Source organism: Lissotriton vulgaris, chromosome 1_1 (genome assembly GCF_964263255.1).
Source record: "Lissotriton vulgaris chromosome 1_1, aLisVul1.2, whole genome shotgun sequence".
Lineage (NCBI taxonomy): Eukaryota > Metazoa > Chordata > Amphibia > Caudata > Salamandridae > Lissotriton > Lissotriton vulgaris.
In genome coordinates, this window is record NC_141685.1 from 673,457,295 (window position 1) to 673,480,564 (window position 23,270).

Consider the following 23,270-nt stretch of genomic DNA (forward strand, 5'->3'; position numbering starts at 1 on the left):
TAGAGGGTGGGGTGAATCTGAGAGGAAATGGGGGGGATGGGAGGGGTGGGGGGGCAAGGTCCTGTCAAAATGGGGGTAAGCAGTGTGTGCGGCATTGCCCCAACTTCCCACGGCACTACAGGCCCAACTGTCAGCATGTCCCTATCAGTCTACATTGCCGGACAGTGAGTCCTATGGGTGCTTCCATTCATCCACCATTTCAGACCAAAGGTCCGCTCTGGGTCTCCAGCGAACACCCTGCGTCTCCTCCTGTTGCAGAGCTCTCTCTTCTGCCCTGGCCCACAGTGTTACATTCCTGACCTATGTCTCAACATTAGGCCACACAGCTGCTTCTCACGACATAGCTATCTGCTGTGTAGCCAGGATAAGGTCAAGAAATCTATTCCTAACTTTCTTGGGCGCTTGTCTCGGAAACGCCCCAGCAAGCACACCACAATGGCAGGGTGCACAAGGGACACTTTTACAAAGGGTTTGCATAGGCTGGTCACTTGCAAATAAGTTATCAATGTGAGTTTGGAAAATTTGAAAGGGTGGGAGTCGAGAATTGAATGGTAGAAGATTGTGCACATGGAGGGTTGCAGTGAAAATAGCCATTGAAAGTGACTTAAAAAGGGATGATAGATCAACATTTAAATGATGGTCTGTCTTTTAATGTGACACATCAGTTGTCTAATAGTGCTGGCAAGCGGAGGCTGATTTTGGAAGTTATGTGAAATATGATATTTTATGCCAAAGGTGACACATTTCCTTATAAATATCAGTATATTTGCTAAAATGATACTGTAATTCGCTGTCTCATTTACTACTTCTATATGTGGCGAGTAAGGATACCTTCAAAAATCCAATAGGCAATGAATTTTGGCTTGGATCAAAAGGAATGTGCATCAGTGGGATGCTGGCTCTGTCAAGTTCTAATTCGGAAGACTCATTTTTCAACATCTGATATTGGGACTGGAGTTACATGTATGGATTTTAATCTGTTGCTGCATGCCACTCTTATACTTCTCCCTAACATTCATATGTCATTATTTACCTAAGGAGGACTGTTTAATGGGCAGAGAGGACGTTGCAATCTGTTATACTGTTGTATGGAAAATAAAAACATTTAGAAAAAAAAACTGAAAAAAAACTGCGTCAGTGTTCTGAGCATCTGCTCAAGTGGGAGGTTAGACATGATGAATTGGGGATGTATCCAGTGATGACTGAACAAACTTTGTAGAAAACTGGCTTTAAGGCACTTATGCAGTCCATCAGCCGATAGGAAAAAACTGGCGGCGCCTGCCCCGGAAAATAGTCTGAAGAATGAGTTACATCATTTAGTGGGTCAGGTGATAGTGGAACTAGGACAGGTATTCATCTGGGTACCGGTGACCTGTTTTCCACCGCACCGTTGTTTCTTTCCCTTTACCATTGGTTACCTCCTTCCTCTGCATTCCTTGTTTTAATGTTTGTCAGTTATGTTGCGTACTATAGGAGTGTCGCTGTTACATCGGTTAATAATTAATGTTCCATAACTGCAGAAACAATTGTTTCTTTCGGTAAACACACTGACCAGAAAAATTATGGCTGAATGTATGCCTGGCATGATCTAATTTGCATTGATAATAATATTGTCACTACATAGTTGCAGTCACACCTCCTTCACACACAGTGACAATTGTTGCTTTTTATTGTGCGCTGAATCTCAAAGAGAACTGGATAAAGAAATGTTAAAAAAACAAACTCAATATTCTGGTTGAGTGATCTGTCCAAAATTGATTTGAAGTGACTTTTGGGTCAAAAGGCTGCATTTCTAGAATCTCTTCTGTGAGAAGTTGGCCTGATATATGATGCTCACTAGTTCTAGTGATCACTTTGTATCAGTCCAAAACAACCCTTATGGTGATTGGTTGTAAGTCAACCTTATAGACCAGCTATCCTAATGGTAGCATGGACAAAGCAGTCTTAGGCTAAACTCTTTTGGCATGTGAAGCCAGCTGTTTTACAACATATAACCCCTTGAATACCAAGTGAAAGGACACCACACAGGTTGTTATGAAAATAAACAAGTATTTATTAACTAACATACACCTCTGAACTCTTTATGAGGTCAGAGGGCTAAGCACATGACAACCTCTTAGGAAAAATACGTTTAAGTTGCACGATTTACAATGGTGCCCTAGGGGCACGGCAAACCATATACTAAGTAAGTGGAATGTGAAAGTCGATAATAGGAATGGAGCTGTCCAGAGGCTGTAGGATCGCTGGGACCACGCTATACTAACTTGAGGTAAGTACTAGGAGGCCCACGGAACGCGTGTGCAGAGTGTCAACTCGCACGTGAGATGCGTACAAACGTCTATGGACAGTACAGTTTAGGAAAAAGGTGAGTACGGACGTCCCTGACTAGATAGGACCAAAACGACTGTGGAACTGGACACTAGGAGAGTCGAGCTACCCTTGAGCACCGAAATGCTCGTGTTACCTCACCTACAGGCTGCGGGTGCATAGGTGCCGTGTCGGGTTCCGGCGTTGAAGTCTATGGAGCCTGGAGGAAAAGATGCTGCAGGCGGTCAGGAGGAAGATGTCCGGTGTGATCCAAGGGTGGATCAGTGAAGAGAAGAACCTGAAAGCAGAGGGGACAATGTTCAAAGTCACTAGCCAGTGACTGGAGTGGAACCAGTTGTCGTCGTCGCGATCAGGTGAAGGTGGACGCTTGTCTCTGCAGCCACGTGGACCAGGGGGTGTCTTCGACGACCAGGATGGAGGCACGAGCTGTCCCACGCAGGCTCTCGCTGTCGGCGGTGTCGGCTTCGGATTCGGAGTCAACAGGCCTTGGCAAAGGCAACCCACGCGGTGAGTGGAAACGGCGTCTGGAGTGGACCAGGAGGGTCCGGGGTGTTCCTCTTTTGGAAGGGAGCAAGGGCCAGTCTGGAGCAACCAGACCAGCAGTGAAGATTTCGCAGTTCGTCATCTAGGAGGCCACTATCCAGCCGGCAAGTGACCAGACAACACGTCAAGCAGCAAACAGGCAGAAGGGCCCCCACACAGATCTCGTGGATGCTGGAGGGCTGGTCTTCGGTGCAGGAGCTGCTCGGGGTCGGGGCTTCTCAGTCCCCAAAGCACTTGGACGAGGATACCTCTGAAGTCGTGCTGGAGCGAAGTGCTGCTTCTTTCAAGATGGCCGGTCCCATTGTCTCGTCGCACCCACGGATCTCAGCTGTGCTGCAGATGTAGGTAGAGGTCGGAGAGGTCTGGGAATATGGGTCTCGTCGGGCTCTGAAGTCTGGATCCTTGCAGGAAGACGGCAAAGGGAAGCCGCTGTACGCTGATGGTGCCTGCTTGTGGAGGGTGGACACTCCTTGCCCACAAGGGAGATTTCCTCAGTCTTCTGTGGAGCAGAACGTCGAAGTCCAGAGTTTCTTCTTGTAAAGTTGTTCAGGATAATCTAATTTGGAATGGGACCAGCTCCTACCTTTATCCGGCTAAAGGGGGCTGCACTAAGACTAGGTCCCTCCTCTGGGTGGGACCAGGAAGGGGGGTGGTTACACCCCCTATCCTTTGTCCGGTCTTGCGCCAGCTCTGGGGCTGGAGTGCCCCAGGAACTGGTTTAGACCGGTGTAGGCACAGGGACACCTTGTGTGCCCCAGGCATGTCTCATTCCTTTCAGCCCTGTCCTACCTAATACACAAAATCCTGTCTGGGGTGCTGCTAGAACCTCCCAAGGCTGGAAACCCTTTGTCCAAGCCTCCCTCCCTGGAAGGACTCCCAGCAGCAGGAGGTCAGACTTGTGTCTGTGGTGGCAGCATCCATTTTGTGATGCTGAGGCTCGAGTTAACTTTAACCGGGTTTCACAGTTACATACATGTCGTATCCCTCTAGAAGGGTGGAATGCTACCCCCGTCGCCAGAATTGGCGAGGGGGTAGTATTCCAATTCGTATGACACCTTACTCGACATGTTTTGATAATGCTATACCAAAGTTGGCAATAACCACGAGGATTATAATGCACTTAAGAGTATATGGTATAGCGTTATCATGGAAACAGCTAAAGGACTTGGTTCCGAAAGCTGCAGACAGGCTCAGCTCATGCTAGAGCACCATCTCTCATAATTCCAAGCACTCTGCCTTCAGGATTGATAAGGCCTGCCATAGGAGTGACTGATAGGAGGGTATGTGTCCATTTTAGGTTTAGATATAGGGATACTATATCTAAAGCAAAGGGTGATTACACCACCTTGCCCCAGCTGATTGATCAGCCAGTTGTGTCAGATTTGGAAGGCCAGCCAGGGGTGGCATAATACATGCTGCAGCCCCTGGTAGGCCCTGGGTGCACCTATGCCCTGGGTACCTAAGGTACACTGTACAGGGACTGATACGGTGACTCAGTATCCAATTAGATATGTACCTAGAGTACATGGAATCCATTTTACAGAGAGAGCAGTGGGCCTGGGGTCCTGAATAGCAGTGCCCCAGGTCAACTAAGTCGAAAAACCAGTAAAACACCAGGCAAAAATTTGGGGTCATAGTCAGATATCCACCTTCCTACATCTTCTCCATTGAGGAGTAGTTTGAGGTATTGCAAACCTAATGTTATAGGAAAGCACCAGAAGAACATTCCATTTCATTCGGATTTTCTAACTGTACTTTAAATATCCTGGTGTCCATCATGATGGAAATCTGTGAATAATGAAGGGTGCCCTTCCTTCATTTTCATGGACCCAGGTGAATGTTACCCTTCCCAAACAGAGATGGATAGGCCTGAGTGCTTGCCTTTCCACCAGTCTCTGTTAAGTAACGATACCAAAATCTTCTAAAGAATTCTTGCCAATCAGGTGACTAACGTGCTACAGAACATAATAGTTATTAATGCGCTATTGTTCACTACATTTGTTTCAGAGGTACTAGTGAACCAGCACACGCTACCACGTTGCCTTCTTCTTTCAAGGGTTGTATCTTCAAACCTATAGCTCAGAGTCTTGCTTTTCAAGTGCTGGGGCACCGAACGGAGTTAAAGCACCAACCAGACTATGGCCCTTTAGATTTTGCCCTGATCTTAAGTATACAGGCAGAACTGTAAAGTCGGGGAATATCATTCCAGTAGTTCCGGAATGAGGGTGACTTAACAATTCTGGATCCATGCTAGGAGACTATATTCTTGACCCACCCGTCAATCGCCCCTCCCCCCACACCTCACCCCTCACCTCATCCCCCCCCACTCCACATCATTCTGGGATCAGAAGCTTGGGAATAAAGGGGTATTTGAGGTATATATCTGGGACTGGCAATAAAGGGTCCTCTGAGGGATATGCCTGGGACTGCACATGGTCACCTAGCTCAATAATAGTAGGTGTTAGTGCAACTTTCGACCCAAAGGATGCTCTTGATTCTCGCTGTTGTCATGGGCAGCTGGGCTGTAATGACCTTGTCCCTAAGTGATTTCAGGTTGCAACGATCCAGATCCCAGGCAAGCAGGCTGTCCTTTTCTCCTAAACATGTGTGCATTTATTTTTGGTGTTCAAATAACGATGATGAACCCATTTCAAGCTGAAGGGGCAAGTACATGTGTTCCTCTGGTGGCTAAAATAGTACCCCATTGCCAAGCAGGTGGTCTGCTGCATTGAAATATCTGGGACTCCTCTAATTCTGGACAAGCATCTTGTTGTTGCTGCTCACCGGGTATGGCAGGCTTCTGTGCTTAGAGTCCTCGGTCAGTCAGAATGTGTATTCGGCTTAAACAAAATCTGCACCTGTTTGTAATGGAGAAGGTCAGGGTACCGAAAAATAGAGAATGAGTGTGTTTCAATCATTTGAGGGGAAGCACACCTTCGACAGAAGAAAATGTTGATCACCCTCCCACAGGTACTACAGGTTTTTATCTTATTTTTTTATTTTTTTTATTTGAAAACCTTTATTTAACATTTGCAATCAAATACATACAAGGGCCTACAACCCCCAGGGCTGGCCGCTAAGCATTTTAGTACGTTATTACCAGCGAACTTCAAACCCGCCTCCCTGGGGAGCATAGGATCTCCATTCACAAAGCGCATCGGTTGCAAAGGTAGTTCAATTTAGACACAGGATAGGAGGTTTTCATTTTTAAAATAATAAGTAGAAAGAGTCAGGCGTCGCACAGTGTCTCGGATCACAAAGGGGGGGGCGAGCAAAGAAACAACATGTCCAAAATAAACTCGCTATAAAATAAGTCAACGGAGTTAAGACATACGACATCAGGATAAACTAGCACATTATTATTCATCTACTCCATCATTATTGTCCGCCCCAGAGCACCAAAACCTCAGAAAAGTCAAGGTACAGATATAGAAACAAGGATGTAAGAAATCCGAACCCACTACACTAACCCGGAAAAGGAAAAAGAGGAAAGGACAAGGGAAGAGAAGGTAGAAAAGAGGCCATAGAACAAAAATAAAAACAAACACCCATCCCCACACCCCCCCACCCTGCACCCCTGCTGATGACTACGGCCACCCCCCTCGCAGCGTGCCTGTCGCCCAGTAATCAGAACCCGAAATATAGAAGAAGGGAAAGAAAGAAAAGGCAAAGAACCCCACTCGGTGAGGGAAATTGGAGGAGGGCATATTTCTTCGGACTCCCGGTCTCCTTCCCTCGTTGTAGCCAGCCCCGCCCCGGACTCCGTTAGGTCAAGAAAACAATCCCGTTAAACCTAGTGCCACAATGAGAGACCCAGATAACAATCTCAACACTGGCCCTGTCGATCAAATTCACTAAAGTCGTCAATTAAAGAAAGCCCTTTCCACAAATTACTGCAAGAGTCTACAGAACAGGAGTAAACAGATGAGAAAAGAACGGCAGTTCTCAATGTAGATGGTTGGTGCCAATGTTGCCCCTCCCTGTCTCCGAGGCCAAGCTTTACCCCATCCGCCATCTTGAAAGACCGACAGGGGAGGGGAGGGGAGTCGACACGGTCCGAAACAGCAAAAGATAAAAAGTAGAAAGTTCCAGAATGGGAACGACATGTAAATGTTCCAAGGGATACTCAATCGGGGGTTCCAACGGCTCCATTGGGTGATCGGGCACAGTACAGTCAGGTAGATCCAATACAATAGGGGCGAACCCTGCTTCCAGCGCCGGGTCAAAATACGTCTCCGAAACATCTATTGAAATGCAGGCTGGCTGCCGGGGCGCGGGTGTCGAGTCAGGATCTGCTCTCAGGCCTGTGAGGCCAACCGTCGCAGACAACAAACTGCAAGTCTGGATTTCAATGGTCCCCTTAAGTGCCATGAGTGCCTCCAGCACCGTTCGCAGTGACAGGTCAGTTCGAGCCTGCTCCGCTAGATGCCTTTCTTCCTCCAACATGGTGGTCCCCACGGAGAGGCGCCTTCTCCGGGGCAAAATTAGGCGGAGCAGGAGTAAGCCATGAGGGACTGACGGTTAGCAAGCAGTAATATGCAGCGAGGCACCGACCCGGGGGGATCGACGATGCGAATGCCGAACCCCCAGTCAGGGACCCCCGCGACACAGCACCGTGCGTCACTCGTCACCTCATCTACTGTAGGGAACCAGGCAGCTGGTGGTAGCAGACCAATCAAAAAGTCTGAGTGTTCCAGAGAGCGGACCCGACCACATTCAGCAGTCCGTTGTTATTCAACTCGGACCCGGCAGAGCCCGCACTCGAGACCCCGGCGTCCCTGCTGGGTTAGGCCTCAAGCGACCATAGACGTAACTCCGCTCCACAACGGCGGAGAAACTCCAGGATTGCACCACTGGAGAGCAGGTCGGATCACACACACGGATCCGGTGCAGGTAACCAGGATAAGCAACAGGATAATAGATCGAAGGACGGAGGTCAGCGGAGCCGGGAGACTATGCGGCCATCTTGGTTGGTGTCGTAGCTCCTCCCTCTACTACAGGTTTTTAAGGACTGGGGCAGGAATAGTGTAGGTGCAGACTTGTGTATTTGGGATTGGCATAGCCAACTTGCAGTAAGGGTCTGCTTTTTTGTTTAGCTTAGACAGTGGTGACAACTGCACCCCTCTGTCCCCAGATAACATGTGAACCCGAAAACCCATATACAAACATGTTGTTTATGCCTTCAGACGGGCTCTCAAGACCTCCCTCAGCGCCTTGAGACCCTCTCGGATGAGTAGAGCTCTTTACCAACCCTTGATTGATTGATTGATTGATCGATTAAGTCATGGAGGCACGGGCCCTCCAGTTTTTGGGACTGGATGAACCATTTTATTCCCGAGTGCAGGTGAGTAGTCTGTCCAAAGGTGTACGTGAAACACATAGCTGTATTCCTGCTGTATAAACACCCTATCCTATTACCTGGGTTGAGCCACTGTTGCTCAGAAAATTGACCCAAAACAATATGGAGCACCTCCAGTGGGTTTGTGTGTTATTCCAGCTCACTAGATGAACAAGCATTGGCACAGCCAATAGGTCTCGCATTTACACAAGTTTGAGCTATTGGCATTGTGAATGACAATGGCTTTTAGTTTTGTTTTCGTACTTATGTTTTAATAACTAAAACAAAAATAAAAGGCATTGTTATTTGCAATGTCAATAGCTCAAACTCACATAAATGCGAGACCTATTGCATTACAAATGCTTGTTCAGGAAACAGGCGAGAAAGAAAAGAGCGTAAGTGAAAGCAGAGCGAGGCCAACAAAGGGAGGGGCACAGCTCTTTAATGGAGCAGGGAGGGGATGCGGGGGCTCTTCTTAGTGCTTAGTGAGGTGTGTCAACAGCAGCACTGTGTGTAGGGGAATGCAGCGTGTGCTCTAGTGAAGTGAATCCAAGCACAGAGTTATTTCAATGCAATAGGTCTAGCATTTGTGAGAGTTTGAGCTATTGGCATTGTAAATGGCAAGGCCTTTTATTTATGTGTTTTAAAAGCCTGCAAGCGCGTGTAAATATGCACTTTATACTTATAGTCCTTGCTTACGAACTGCACGGTTGGCAGTAAAACAGGCACAGTTACTGAAGCTTCGCTTCTCGTAAGCAACTACTACTATAAGTACAAAGTGTGTGTTTATACACTGATTGCAGGTTTTTAAAACACATAAATAAAAGGCATTGTCATTTACAATGCCAATACCTCATCTCTAGAATTCCTTTAATTCTGAAAATCTGCTGGGCATCGGATATAGTAATTGCTAATAATTCTGCAAATATATACTGGCCTCTGATACCATTGGTTCAGTTGTAGTTCATGCTCGAAACTGGAAACCCAATGGCTCTGAGAATTTCACCCCAGTACAGTATTTACGTGACAATGCAACTTGTGATACTAATGGAAGAATCTTTGTGCAAAGGTATGATTTTTTTTTTTATTAGTAATACTGGACTTTGCTGAAATTACACTTTGTTGTAACAGCACATGGCGATCAATTGCTTACCATAATGCAATCGGATATGCTTTAGGGATAGTCTTTAATAGTGCGATCATTACTAGACGAGGGCCGACTACATATTTATTTAGAAATGTGTATGCAAATTCGAATGCACAGCACTAGAGCAGTATAACCTATAATACATTGGTCAGGCTGTTAAACACTTGTTTTAAAATTGTTGTATAAAGTCAATTAAGACAATGCCATGAATGCACATCAGCCGAACAACTCTTTATAAAGGCTCAAGCACCCTCTGTTTCTAGATATTGTACACCATGCCTTGGTTTATACATCAACACGGCGAGAGTGTGAAAGTATAGTATCTGGATCCTTGGGTGGCATCTCGGCGCTGCAACAGTGCTCCATAATAAACTTGGGAGCTGCGTTTGTGTCCTCAAGTATTAATAAGAGATTGACGTGCCTCAAACAGAGAAAAAGAATTAAACTAATCGTGTGTGGCAAGTAGCTCTGCCCATCAAAGATGCACAGTTAATTCCGGATGTCAGAGGGTCACTCACGAATCACACCGCAGGGACACAAACATGCTTCCTCAGACCAGAACCTCCCACAGAGTGTCTACAGTCTGGGGTAAGTGGAGCAAGAAGCTTCAAGCAAACAGTGGTGGCTAGCTGATCATACTGATGAGCCATCACATATTTTCAGTTATGATCAGAGTTTATAAAGGACACTGGTAGATCAGACTAACAGTGATGAAGTGGTTCATACTTTTAACAAAACCTGGCCTTCTAGTTAACAGCACTATGCATTCTCAGATTTCAAGAAACACGTTTACTACTATTGTCCAGTAATCCCAGATTTTACAGCTGTACGATGTGGTAGCTGAAGTTCCATTCAACTTTAAAAAACACTATTCTTTGAGGAACCTTTTGGAGACAACTATCTTCAAAGGCGCCTTTCTCCCTTTCAGAAATGCTATGGAGGACATTTACTAAATCAGTGACTCAACTATTGGTGTCTGCATAAAATTCAAGAACATGGCTCTGTTGTGTACAGTACCAATATAAATACCATGCATTAAAACGTTTGTTGCACACAAGTAACCAGAGGCAGCAAAACATCAATCTATGTTATACAGCACAATCACAGTCCATTGCCCAGTGCACATCAACAGAAACACACAAAAAACTCAAACAAAATACAAAAATCATTTCTTGCTTAGGGAGGGGGTGGGAGGTTCGGGAAGATGCAGCCCAGGCCGGTCCTGTCAATGAATCCAAACTATATTCCTGGCTTATTATCTCACTACCCTGAGGCTGCTGTGTAGTAACACCATAAACAATGTCATATATTGTCCGATTTACTATCCCAACTGGTCTATACTTGTGTAAGAACATTTTACTTCTTACACTAAATCGTAAATCTGGCAGCAAGTAACTCCATAAACCGCAAAAAAAAGCTTATACCATAATGTCACATCATAAGGCACCCACTGTCAAGAGATAATACTAACAAACACTGGGCAGTTGGTGACATAATTTACTACATTCAAATACGGAGGATATAGCTGCAGAATACGTGGCAGTTGGTGGCATTAGAAAGCACCCAAATTCCACAGATAAAGCTACAGGTTAACCTGGCAGCAGCTAATAAGGTAGCCTAGGGCGCTAAAATTCCGCAAGACAAAGGGGCAATATATGTAGCAGACACAAAATCCGTATAAGACACCCAAACACAAGAAAAAGGATCTGCGAGGTCTGTGAAAAGTGTTGATCCTTAGAACACCCTGGTCCAGGAGTGCCCTTGCTGCCTGCGTTAGGAATTTCGGGCTAGTTTGGGATGGGGGGAGTGGTAAGAATTACGAAGCCAAAAATCTGGACGTGACTGCAGGCGAAGGGGGAGTAATGTTGTTGACTGGTTTTGGTGTTCGGGTTGTAGTAAAGTGAATTGCTCTAGAAAGGAGGCGGGGCAGTGCTAGTAATATCAGCGCTACTTCCACTAGGAAGTAGATACTCAGAAAACGAGAATCTTTCCTTCAATACTTTATTTCAAGCTCTGAATCGGTCCACATGGGAACCTGTAAGGTTGGCCTCAGACTTCTTACCTTGCTGTGGTGACGACTCTAAACATTAGGAAGAGACAAGCGCCCTCCTCGCACTAAAAGTTAAAGAAGCCACGCAGTCGTGGAACTGACGCTGCCGTGAAAGTGAAAGGGATTGTGGCTGTAAGGGTGCGCGCGCCCGCACGTGTAACCGCAAGCTCTAGGCCACCACCAAATGCATGTGGTATCATTTTCTGAAGCCCTTACTAAAAGTCTAGCCAGAGCAGCGAATGCGCTGGCTCAGGCGAGACCTAAAAAACACAGGATAGTCTAGAAAATATGCAAGAGCAGAATAGGTCCGCTTCACTAAACTGTTGCTGCGGACTTCAACCCTGCATGCTTTTGATGGCTTTTGGACGGGTTTGTGTCTGAATTGGTTACATTGAAGTGTGTCTCAAAGATGCAACTTCGGAAGTATACAATATGTGAAGGGTGTTAATGTTAAATATTTTTGCCAGTCATTTGTTTATAAAAAGATTTTAATGCCTCATCTTGCAGCATTTCAGTACTTCGTTATTCTACAAAAAATAAATTGAAAAAGATTCAAACCTTTGAATGGTCCACTGGCTGCTATATCTGCATGTTGATCTGCACCAAAAGTACAATAGTTTGATTTTATCCTCTAGATGTATGTTTATCCATTAACACAATGCACTGTTTTTCCACCAGATCTGTGTTCGCCATTTGCGATCTTGTAGCAAAGTTAATTTGGTGAGACCAGTATACCCGGTAAACCGCTCAACCTTCAAGCTCAATCATCGGCATCGATTATTTAGGACAACTGCAGGTAAATTCAGCTTTGTTTTCTTTAGTGCACTTATATTGTGTGATCAGCAAATTTGTGATTTCAGCTCTGTGCTTCATTGTTAATTTTTTTGTCTTCTTGTAAGCCAACATTTCTCCAGTGCATCATCTCTTATTTCCACTGTTTTTCCAGTTGCCAGTGGACAGGTTGTTCAATTTAAACTTTCGGATATTGGAGAAGGGATTACAGAAGTTACTGTGAAAGAATGGTAAGTTGTTTATTTTCATTTGACTTTGTATATTATTTAAATGTTGACAAAAGATGATGTATGTGTTGTATTTTTTGGGGGTGGTTGTAGTAGCTGAGAGTGCTAAATGTGCAATATAAACAGGTTTACACACCTGCAAGGCTTTTGAGTCATTTTTAATTTAGAATTCTTCAGGGCATATTCCGATAGTGTCACATTTCAAGTACACGGATGGTTGGGTCTTTACTCCAGTAAAAATTCAGTTTCAAAGTCTTTCCAGGGTTCTATGATGGCCATGGAATTTTGCTAAAGGGTAAGGTGTTTAGCTTCTGGCTGTATTGCAGAAGAAACTAGACAAAGATTTTTATGGAAGGAGTATATGTTCCTGCAACTTGGAGCATAACCTGTAAATGCATGTCTGTTTTCCTTTTACTCCAATTAACAAGGTAAGTATTTCACGATCAGGACAGATGGATTTCAGTAACAAGGTTTCAAAATAACTCTTGAACAAGCGACCTTTCCTAACTGTAACCTTTGATCAACAATGTCTGAGTTCCAAGAAGATGGGCAGTGCTGGCAATTCCCAATCTCCCCAGTGAGAAGGGCAGCGGTATTTAAGATGATCTTCCTCCCCAATTTTATGTCTCCAATAGCTTGCGTCCTATGTAGCACTGGACAACTTTAAAAGTGGAGGGAGAACTGCGTTACCTGTAGTGGGATAGGGTACTCCCTGGATTGCACTGGCCTCCCTAGATAGATCAGTCTGTTTTGTGGGTATATGGTTCTTGAATGTTGGACAGTACTATTAGTCCTCACAGCTTTTGATGCTGAAGGGATGGTTATATTACCTAGTAGAGAATCCATCTACTAAGGAAAGTAGACGCTCCTTGTGAGGCATAATATATTGTAAGTAAATCTACGGTGAGAGGGTTAAATCTGCACTCAGCATCAAAAGAATGGATGGGGAAAATTAAAAAAGAGAGCTCCTTGTGATTGGATGCAATACAGAGAGAGGTGGTAACACTGAAATACTTTAAATAGCTGGATCTCGCATATCTAAAATAGAAGACTTAGTTGGGAGGGGGACTGAAAACAATTTACTAGTTTAACAAGGAAGATGAATCATCTACCACACTATAGATGCAAACAGCTCTGCTGCAACCTACTCTTTGGAATGAGTAGAAATGCCTTACGCTAGCCCACTGAAATCTAGGATTCTAACTGAATAATTGACCATGGTGCTAATATATAACCATGATAGTTGCTTACTCAGTCTTAGAATTTGAGAACATTGGATGAAATGGCCCACTTCCTTCTCCAGCAATCCCATCCAGCCCAACATCTCCTCCTGGACCACAGTCGCCACTGAAGACACCACTTCGACCATGAAAGCCCCCACTGACCCCTGCCCCAACACATTTTCCACAGAGCCGCCATTGCTCCTGAACTACCACGCACCATCAACGCCACCTTCAAGACCGGCATCTTTCCCGACGACTAGAAACGTGCAGAAGTTAGACCCCTTTCTCAAGAAACCCTCCGCAGACTCCACCGACCTCAAGAACTACCAACCCATCTCCCTCCTGTCAATGCACAACTAACCAAATACATCAAAGAAAACTCCATCCTCGACCCCTCTCAATCCAGATTCCGCAGCAACCACAGCACCGAGACCGCTCTACTGGCCGCCACAGACATCCGCACCCTCCTCTACCAAGGACACACCGCTGCCTTGATCCTACTCGACCTCTCTGCAGCGCTTGACACCGCCTCCCACCGCACACTCCCCGCCATACTCCACGACGCCGGCATATAAGGTACCGCTCTCGACTGGATCCCCTTGTTCCTCACCGGCAGACTCCAAAGAATCAGACTGCCACCTTTTCTCTCCGAACCCACAGGAATCAACTGCGGAGTGCCCCAAGGATCATCGCTCAGCCCCATGCTCTTCAACATGTACATGACCCCCCTCGCCGCCTTCCTCGGACAGCACGGACTCCGCATAGTATCCTATGCCGATGACACCCAGCTCATCCTATCCCTCACCAAGGACCCAATCACCACCAGACTCCACTTCCAGGAAGGAATGACGTCACATCCTGGATGAGCAGAAACTGCCGGAAGCTCAACTCTGAGACAACAGAAATCCTCGTCCTCAGACCCTCCCCGTCGGCATGGGACAACACCTGGTGGCCCACCGCCCTCGGCAGCCCTCTGATCCCCACGAACCACGCCCAAAACCTCCACATCGTACTCGACTCCTCCCTCTCCATGACCCAACAGGTCAACGCTGTCGCCTCCAGCTGCTTCAACACCCTCCGACAGACCTTCAAGTGGATCCCCCCCCCCCCCCACCTCCCCCACCTCCAAATCAAGGAAGGTCGTTGACCATGGACTCATAATCATCAGACTGGACTACGGAAATGCCCTCTACGCTGGGATCAACAAGTCTCTGCTCCGCAAGCTCCAGACCATACAGAACACCGCAGCCAGACTCGTCCTCGGCATCCCTCGACATGAACACACCACTCAACTCCTACAGAAGCTCCACTGGCTCAGTATTGAGAAGAGTCACTTTCAAGATACTCAAACACATCTACAAATGCCTCCTTAGCACCGGACCCCAATAGCTCAACAAGAGAATCTCCTTCCACGTTCCCAAGAGAAACCTCCGATCCTCCGAACTCTCCCTTGGCCAAATCCCGCACATCTGCAGAGCCAGAACAGGTGGAAGAACCTTCTCCTACATCGCGGCCATGACCTGGAACGAGGTCCCTAGGGACATCGGACGCACACCGTCCCTGAACATCTTCAGGAAGACGCTCAAGACCTGGCTCTTCGACTGAACGGCACTGCTTACCCCCTCTGCTCAGCGCCTTGAGACACTCAAAGGGTTAGTAACACGCTTACAATTCCCCTGATTGATTGATTGATTTTGAACCAACACGAACGGACCCTAAAAATGGTTGCAGCTTGAGCTTTGTCTTCTCCAGTTGAAAATATTCCACAGTGTATGCCATCACATATTCAGCATAGGACTGGTATTGAGCAGTGTGTGCCTCATATTTGGGTCGGAAGACAGGACATTAGTAGCATATTGGTTTAGTCCCCCAGGATTTTTTGCAATTGACTACTCATTTTTGTGACTTGCACTGTGAGTCTCTCATGGCAAATTCATGGCAATTGGAGTGAGTGTGCCAACCACTACTGTCTGCTTTTTAAGAGGAGGCTGTTGCTACACAGCTGTGGTAAGAGGTTTGGGGTGGTTACATGTGAGCACACACGTGTGCGGGCTACACATGTAAGGCTACCATCTTGCACAGCCTGGTATCTGCACATAGGTAGCCTGTCACAGAAGTGACTTCAGGGATTGGTACTGATCTGGGCTAGGGCTTATAATTTGAGTGGGCATTGATGGTGTAGGTCTACAGTGCGGTACCAATGTGCGGATAAACATGCACCCAAAGTTTAGATTTATAGCCCCTAGCATCCCACACAAACACCTTAAGTCACTCTAAGAGCTGTCCTATTTTCCTGGCTCCGGTTCCATGCCTTTGTCCTCCTACTGGGTAAAGTTAATTTCTCTGCTCCCCAATTGAAGGATCAAAGGCTTCACCACACAATAAGGCAATTAACAGTGCATGAGACAGCTCTTAGGAAAGGAAGGAATGAGGAAGTAATCTGCATCTGTTAATTAACTTGTCACACTGCATCTGGAACAAAGGAGGGACAGATTTTTAGGGCCAACACTGAAGGGGCTTGTCCTTAAAGTTGTGGTGAGAATGGATCCAGCAGATGTGTCCGCTAGGGGTAGAGCTGAAGCCCTCAGAGGAGCATTTACCAGAGACCATTTGAAGCTGCCATCTTTCAATGTTCCAGAATCTATGCAGGAGGGTCGGGACAGAGTTGGATTAGTGATGTTGCCTGCTAGGACTGGACTGGGGTGACTGGCCTCTAGAACTTTCAACACCTACTTGAAAACTCCTGCACAAATCGGGAACGGAGTAGAAGACACTGGACCTGGAAGTGACAAAAACGAAAGAAGGCACAGCTAGAAGGAGAAACCACCGGATGCCCTGCAAGGATAGACTTTGGAAATTTGACTCCAACTGACCCCCAACACTAGGAGGTATCTCTCCGGGGTCTGAGACACTGGTCCCCTTATGCCACCTGAGGAGCAGTTGAGGAAATGAACCTGCTGGTGGACCCTGGATGGTTCCCCTGGACCTTGTGTTGGCCATTGACTCTGTTGACACACAGGTGCCCTTCAAGAAACGAGTATGCTCTGGGGCAAGGGGACGGCGGCAGGGACCGGGTTTGGCTGGCTGACTGCAGAGGGGCTACACAAGATGCCCCATCAGCAGGAGAAGAACCCTGAGCCAGACCAAGGACACGTCTGGTTCAAGGAGACGAACAATCCAGCTCCCCAGGAAAAGCCCCCCATTAGAGGGCAGGAGGACTAAAGAAAATGCCACTGGTGCCTAGGGCAGGCCACCAGGAGCAAATCTCTACAAGCCAGAGAAACATGCCTGTGAAGTCTGGCCCTCTAGGAAGAAAAATGAATAAAGATAGAGCTGCTTTTTTTTATGCTCCCTGGAACCTCTCAATTTCATTGAAAAATGATCCATATTTATATACATAAAATGACTGCGTCTATCACAATGCTGGGGACCTTACTGAAGGCAGCCTTACAAATGGCAACCACTAGAGAAATGTTTGTGGTACCAAATTTGTGTTTTTGACGTAAAATGTCTTTATTTCCTAAGGGCAGAAAGTGGTCTATAAGAGCTGGAGGAGACAGTTTATTCAGTTCCTGCCTATGTCGTGTGTTTCTTTTATGGCTCATTGTCATTTTCCCTATGTTAGTCTAATTATGCACTTTGTTAGCCGATTTTTGTTTTGCACACGTTACTACATAACATGCTTCCCTTTGTGTCACATTGTATTTTCACACATAATCAGCACATGTTTTCATATTTTATTATTTTCCTGGGATTTAGTCTGAACACCCTAGACAAGCTAAAACACCATTGTCCCTTGTAGTTCTCTCTGGTCAGACACTAGCATCTAGACGTAACAAGAGAATGCAGCTGCTTTTTGTGAGCACACATATCTTGTCATATCACTGTGGACAGGTGTTCTGAAAAAAACACACACTGTGCGAAGGTCCTGAAGCAAGATTGCTGCGTCAGCTGAGATGTAGGACATCCACCTATGTATGCTAAAATACGTGGTCCGCCACTAATCCCAGAGATCTATAATATATATTCATTTAGCTTCTGTAGAAAGGGGAGTGAGTTAGGCTAATCTGTCTGATAACATAACCGGGCTTTTTATGGTATATGGTTTGTTAACCATGCTAATGATATTTCTGATAGACATTTGCTGTCTAATTGTGGCACAAATGCTGCATTGTAGTGCACAATAGTTTAATTAAACTTTGTAAACTTCCTTCATGTCTCTTTTTTTATCTTATTGTAGACCAGCTCGGGTGTGAGAGTGAAAGGGCGAGTCTTGTTACCGCAGTACCTGAAAGGGTTGTGTTCTGGGGTACCAACTCACTTGTTTCTCTGGAAAAGTTAGGAGGGCAAGTGAGGCACTATAGCTAGTTGGAGTCGGCGCATAGATACTGAGGTGGTATGGTGACTCAGTCCCTACATACTGCTATTCTGTTGTCCCAAGCATTGTTCTGTTCCTGGGCAGAATCCCTGCAACACTTATATTTGTTAAACGGGTTAAAGAGGCCGATCGGTGCTAGAGCTACAAGAAGACTGGTTTTGAACACAGTGCAAACAGTGGAAAGAAAGTAAGCAAACCAGTTGAGAGCATGTCAGTTTACCACTTTTTCTAATCAAACAAGAAAGGCTGAATCATAAATGTAATCAAAGGTTGCCTTGTGTGTCTAAATAACCACCTACTGGTCCTAGACTGCTTCTCTGAGCATTAGGTAACAGTAACTGTGCAGCTAACAGAAGGTAAGCTAAACTGTTGATATATAAAAAAAGGCTACATTTGGAACAGGCTGCCTTTTCCAAGATCTTTAAAAGAAAGACCTGTTGGCAAGGACCTAGTAACTAGCAAGTTAAAAGGGGTGCAATGTAATCGTCACAAAAGGAGTAATCTATACCCTTTTCAATAATTTTGGACCGTTCTGAAAGTGGAGTTTCCAAAATAATTCAAGATAATTCTTATGAGCTCTCAGTGAGTAAACGTGGGTATGGGATATCACTACACCTAATTCATCTTATGCGAATGGCCTGAATTAAAATTGCTTTATCAAAATATCATTACGACCACATTCATGTGGACATAGGCATCCAAGATGTGATGCTTGTGACAGTGTCCATGGTGTTGCAAATTGAGGCAAAACCTTTTATTGAAATACAGATTGCTGAAATCTTTATTTTAGAAAATGCAGATCGGTTGTTGACCATCTGGTGTGTAATCCAGGTATAAGAAAGCATTGTTATTTGTTCAAGGTATCTGGCCATCTCATGGATGACTCCAATCCCATACAATTGAACAATTAAGGAATTAAAATATAGTGCTTTGGAGTAAGGATTGTCCATTGTTTGTATGCTTTCCACTTTTACAGAGCTACATTGATGAGTATAACTAAAAACAGATAGCTCCTTCTTTCTTGACGTGAGGAACCAATTAGCGACTGGGAGAGCATAGTGTGGTGCCTAAAAGCGAGTCCTGCAAAAAGTGAGTGTATTTGACATTCTACACATTGAGCTGGGAAACACCTTGATCCACTTGAGGTGCCTCATTTGTCTCTTCGAGAAGATGGAAACCCATACATCCTGGTGTCCAGTTGCTCACATCTATCAGGTTTATTGAACTCCAAATAGCTACCACATTTGCCAAGACCAAAGCCTACTTCAATAAAACATCCTTTAATCGAGGCTTTAATAACATTGTTGGTTCAATGGTTTGGACCTCCTTCTCCTTTTTAAAATGTTTCAGTTCTTTCAGTCCTTTGTGTTCGCCAACCACCACTGGAATGCTAGTTTGAACGTGTCATTTCTGCTAAGAATGCATTACTGTCCTAAAGATGTTAAATTAACTTCTATGGGTCCCGATGTTGTAGGGCATTGTGGAAACTCTGTGAAAAACACACTTGCGTGGACAAGGCAAGCAAATCCACCAGTCTGATGTGCACTCCTAGAGAGCATGCTTTGCTTGAAATGTACCTCAACTAGCTTCAGTCAGTTTGGTGACGCACCTGGAAGCACATGACGCTCTGAAATGCAAACTAATGTACACAAAGTGGACCTTCCCATCTTAACCGCAATCTGTTATGTGTTCGTGTGTTTCTATTCTTGCCAACTAGTCAAAGAAAGTATGATTTCTGATTACTGATGTCTGCAAGAAACCCCTTTATGTATTGCCATTTGTGGAAAAAATCACACTTTGTTATATAGAGCCCAGTTATCAGAATATCCTCATGACACTACCTGGAAAAGAGTTACTGAGTAACAAAATATTTTTACAAGGCTGAGCTTATAAGTGATTTTGTCTCAGAAGGCATGATCATCCTCACTGTGGATGGTCCTTGGGAGTATGTACTGCATGTGGATCCCTTGAACCACAAAGGCCCTGTCTGACGAGTTTCAGTATGTTGGTGGTGTCTGGAGAATGTGTTTTGATTGACAACATCGAGTATCCAGGAGTGCAATGTTGCATTTTTCTGCTGAGATGTTGGTACCTTTCCCTGACTGTAATTATGCATTGGGGTAAAATAAATGTTATATGTTTGTGCCCCAAGATTGAGTTTGATTGCAGATTTCAGAGTTGTTGGTGCCTTCCACTGGGAATGGGTGAGTGGTGGGAAAGGAGGATGGGGTAGTGGTAAGACAGACTGTGTCAAGAGCCACTCTGAGTCCTTTTAAACTGGGTTGAATTCTGGGCCTTTAATACTTTGAATTGGTATGATGGACTAACTTCCGAAAGCGTGTTAAGAGTAAGCTCAGTCTAGAGGTTGATGGTTTGTTTGACTTTGAGAAAAATGTTTAATTTTTCTTTCATTGAATTTCATTATGTTCCTTGTTATCCATGATACAACAGAAGAGATGAGCTTGTGTTTCTTGCAGTTGATGTATTTCCTGTTTAGAATTTTGTGTCTTCAAAGTAGAAGTGGTAGAAAAGATCTATATTCCTTAGGAAGAATCCAATACAAACTTTGAACAATATGTGTGATGTAATGGGGGTCGGGTGGAATCCTTGTAAGACCCCACCAAGCCACAGGTGGGAGATGGAGTGGGAAGGGCTTGGTCTGAGTGGTTGTAGTTGGCTAAAGAAGAAAGTGCTGATGCATTGGAGAGAAGTGTCCAAGATATCTGCTGTGTCTGTTTGGTGATGGAGCAGGATCTCCTATTCTGTGGTACTGAGGGCTTCTTTCGGGTCAAGACATATGTTGTAAATGAAGTTGGGAGACATATACAAGGCTTAATGGATATTTATTAAGCACCACAGAGAACAACTGGTGTTCCCATCAGAAAGCAGGGAGCTAACTGACTGAGCAGAACACAGTGGGAGATGACATCAGGGAAAATAGAATGTAGGACTTAAAGAGGTACAGTAAAACATAAGTGCAGAGAATACAACATATCCTCTTCCCTTCATATAGAAAAAACAAACAAAAGCCTATAAAAAAAACAAAAATATTAAGTACATGCTCTACATTACAGAGAGAAACCTTACTTGCGAACAAAATCACGTAAATAACCCGGAGGTCTTCTCACTCTCTGAGTTCTGCTAACAACAATCTCATTAGGAGGCATACTCCCCCCACACTCAGCCTTCTTATACAGCGCTACACGCCTCAAATTCCAACTCTCACCGTTAAATAGAGTCACAAATCTTTTATGAACGGACCTGACTTTAAATGGTCCCCGGAACTTTGTCAAACCGACGCCAACTCGACCAGGTTTGACTTTCACCCAATCATTCACTGCAAATTTACACTCTTCATCTGGTTCACACACAACGTCAGGATTATCAGGACTAACGGGAACATCAGCGTTCAGATACTCCTTCATCCATGCAGCAACAAGCTTAGTGCCAGCTGAACGCCCCCTCATGACACAAAACGGAATCATACCAGTCACACCATTCTCAGTAGTTCTGTAGGCCCAAACCAAGTCATTAACCAAACCTCTCACATCCATCCTAGAAGAAATCGCCATCTGAATGGCACCTTTAACCATCCGGTTCGCCCTTTCAACTATACCATTTCCCTGGGGGTTGTAAAGTGAAGTCCTTGAGTGTGCAATACCGCACTTTCCTAAGAAATTGGCCATCTCCAGGGAGGTAAGTTGCGTCCCATTATCAGTAATAATCCTAGTAGGAAAGCCTTCCTCTCTAAAAATTTCACTCAACACAGCAATGGTGCTGTTCGTAGTGATCTCCTTCATGAATTTAACCACTAACCACTTTGAAGAAACATCAACTACCACCAACCCAAATCTCATATCTTGACTCAACTGGTAGAACGGGCCAATGAAATCAAGACATATGGTGTGCCATGGACACCCTGGGTCTGCTATTGAGCCACAACCAGTATGACTACCGACCTTAAGCCTTTTCTCACTTTCCATGCAGTCAGTACATTTTTCCACCCACTGAGAAATTTCGGAGTCCATTCCGGGCCACCAAAAATTCTCCCTGATTCTCCTCTTAGTGAGGGACTGTCCTAGGTGACCCTCATGGGCTAACTTAAATAGGGTAAACCTCACTTCCTGTGGAGGAATGAATTTATCTTCCATTAAAATCATGAAACCATCTTTATCCAAGACAGACAATTGTTCCAAAACCTTCAAATAAGGACGAAGTGCAGGAGATAAGCAACTCTCTCTCCTTGGACCCTTCACAATCAGGTCCTTCACCTCACTCAACACCACATCCTTAGCCATGGAGGTATTCCACAAACTCCTACTAATTGCCCCAGCACACATATCTACCACTTCATCCACAGCAGCCACAGAGCCCTCTGAATTGAGAGATTCCACTCCTAACTTGTCCACCATCTCCCAAGGTAGTGGAAGTCTAGAGAGCCCATCCGCTTGGCAGTTCCTCCAACCCGGAATATACTCAACAGTGTACAAATACTCTTGGATTCTAGCAGCGAGTCTAGCTAACCTGGCAGAACCCTTGCCAGCCCCACCAGGTGAAAGGATTTTTACTAAGGGTTTGTGATCTGTCAATAACGTAAATTTAAACCCCCACAAGTACATTCTATAATACTCACAACCCCATGCTGCAGCTAGGGCTTCCCGCTCGATTATAGAGTAGTTCCTCTCAGCCGTTGTGAGTGTCCTTGAAGCAAAAGCTACAGTCTTGAGTCCAGATTCGTGCACTTGAGCCAAAACCGCACCAACCCCAACAGCACTCGCGTCCACTGTCAAGACTGACTTACGGTTCGTGTCAAACGGTGTTAAGATGCCTGCCTCACAAATTTCAACCTTGATTTTTTTAAAACATTCCTCTTGTTCCACACCCCACACAAACTTGCATCCATTCCTCAACAACACCTTGATCTTTTCGGTTTTCTCTGCAAAATCTCTTACAAACTTGGCATTGTATTCAATGAGGCCGAGAAAAGACCTCAACTGATCTTTGTCACACGGAGCCGGTGCATTCCTAATGGAGTCCAATAAGTCTCTCTTGGGTTTTACCCCGTCAACAGACAAAGTATACCCAAGGTATTCAACCTCCTCCACCGCAAATTTACATTTCTCTTTCTTAAGAGTCAATCCTGCTTGTTCCATCCTCTCCAAACCAGTTTTCAAAATCACATTGTGTTCTTCAACAGTCTCTCCAAATATCAGAACATCGTCCTGAAAATACACCACGTTGTTC

At 45.2% G+C, this 23,270-nt stretch overlaps 1 protein-coding gene across 1 annotated transcript in view; it reads left to right on the forward strand.

Annotated features, from left to right (window-relative positions):
* Positions 1 to 23,270, forward strand: part of DBT (dihydrolipoamide branched chain transacylase E2) — a 189,081-nt gene that overhangs the window by 66,712 nt on the left and 99,099 nt on the right. The window contains exons 2-3 of the mRNA XM_086954482.1: positions 12,085 to 12,202; positions 12,353 to 12,428. Of these exons, the coding sequence (XP_086810608.1) occupies positions 12,085 to 12,202; positions 12,353 to 12,428 (194 nt within the window). The remainder of the gene's footprint in view (positions 1 to 12,084; positions 12,203 to 12,352; positions 12,429 to 23,270) is intronic.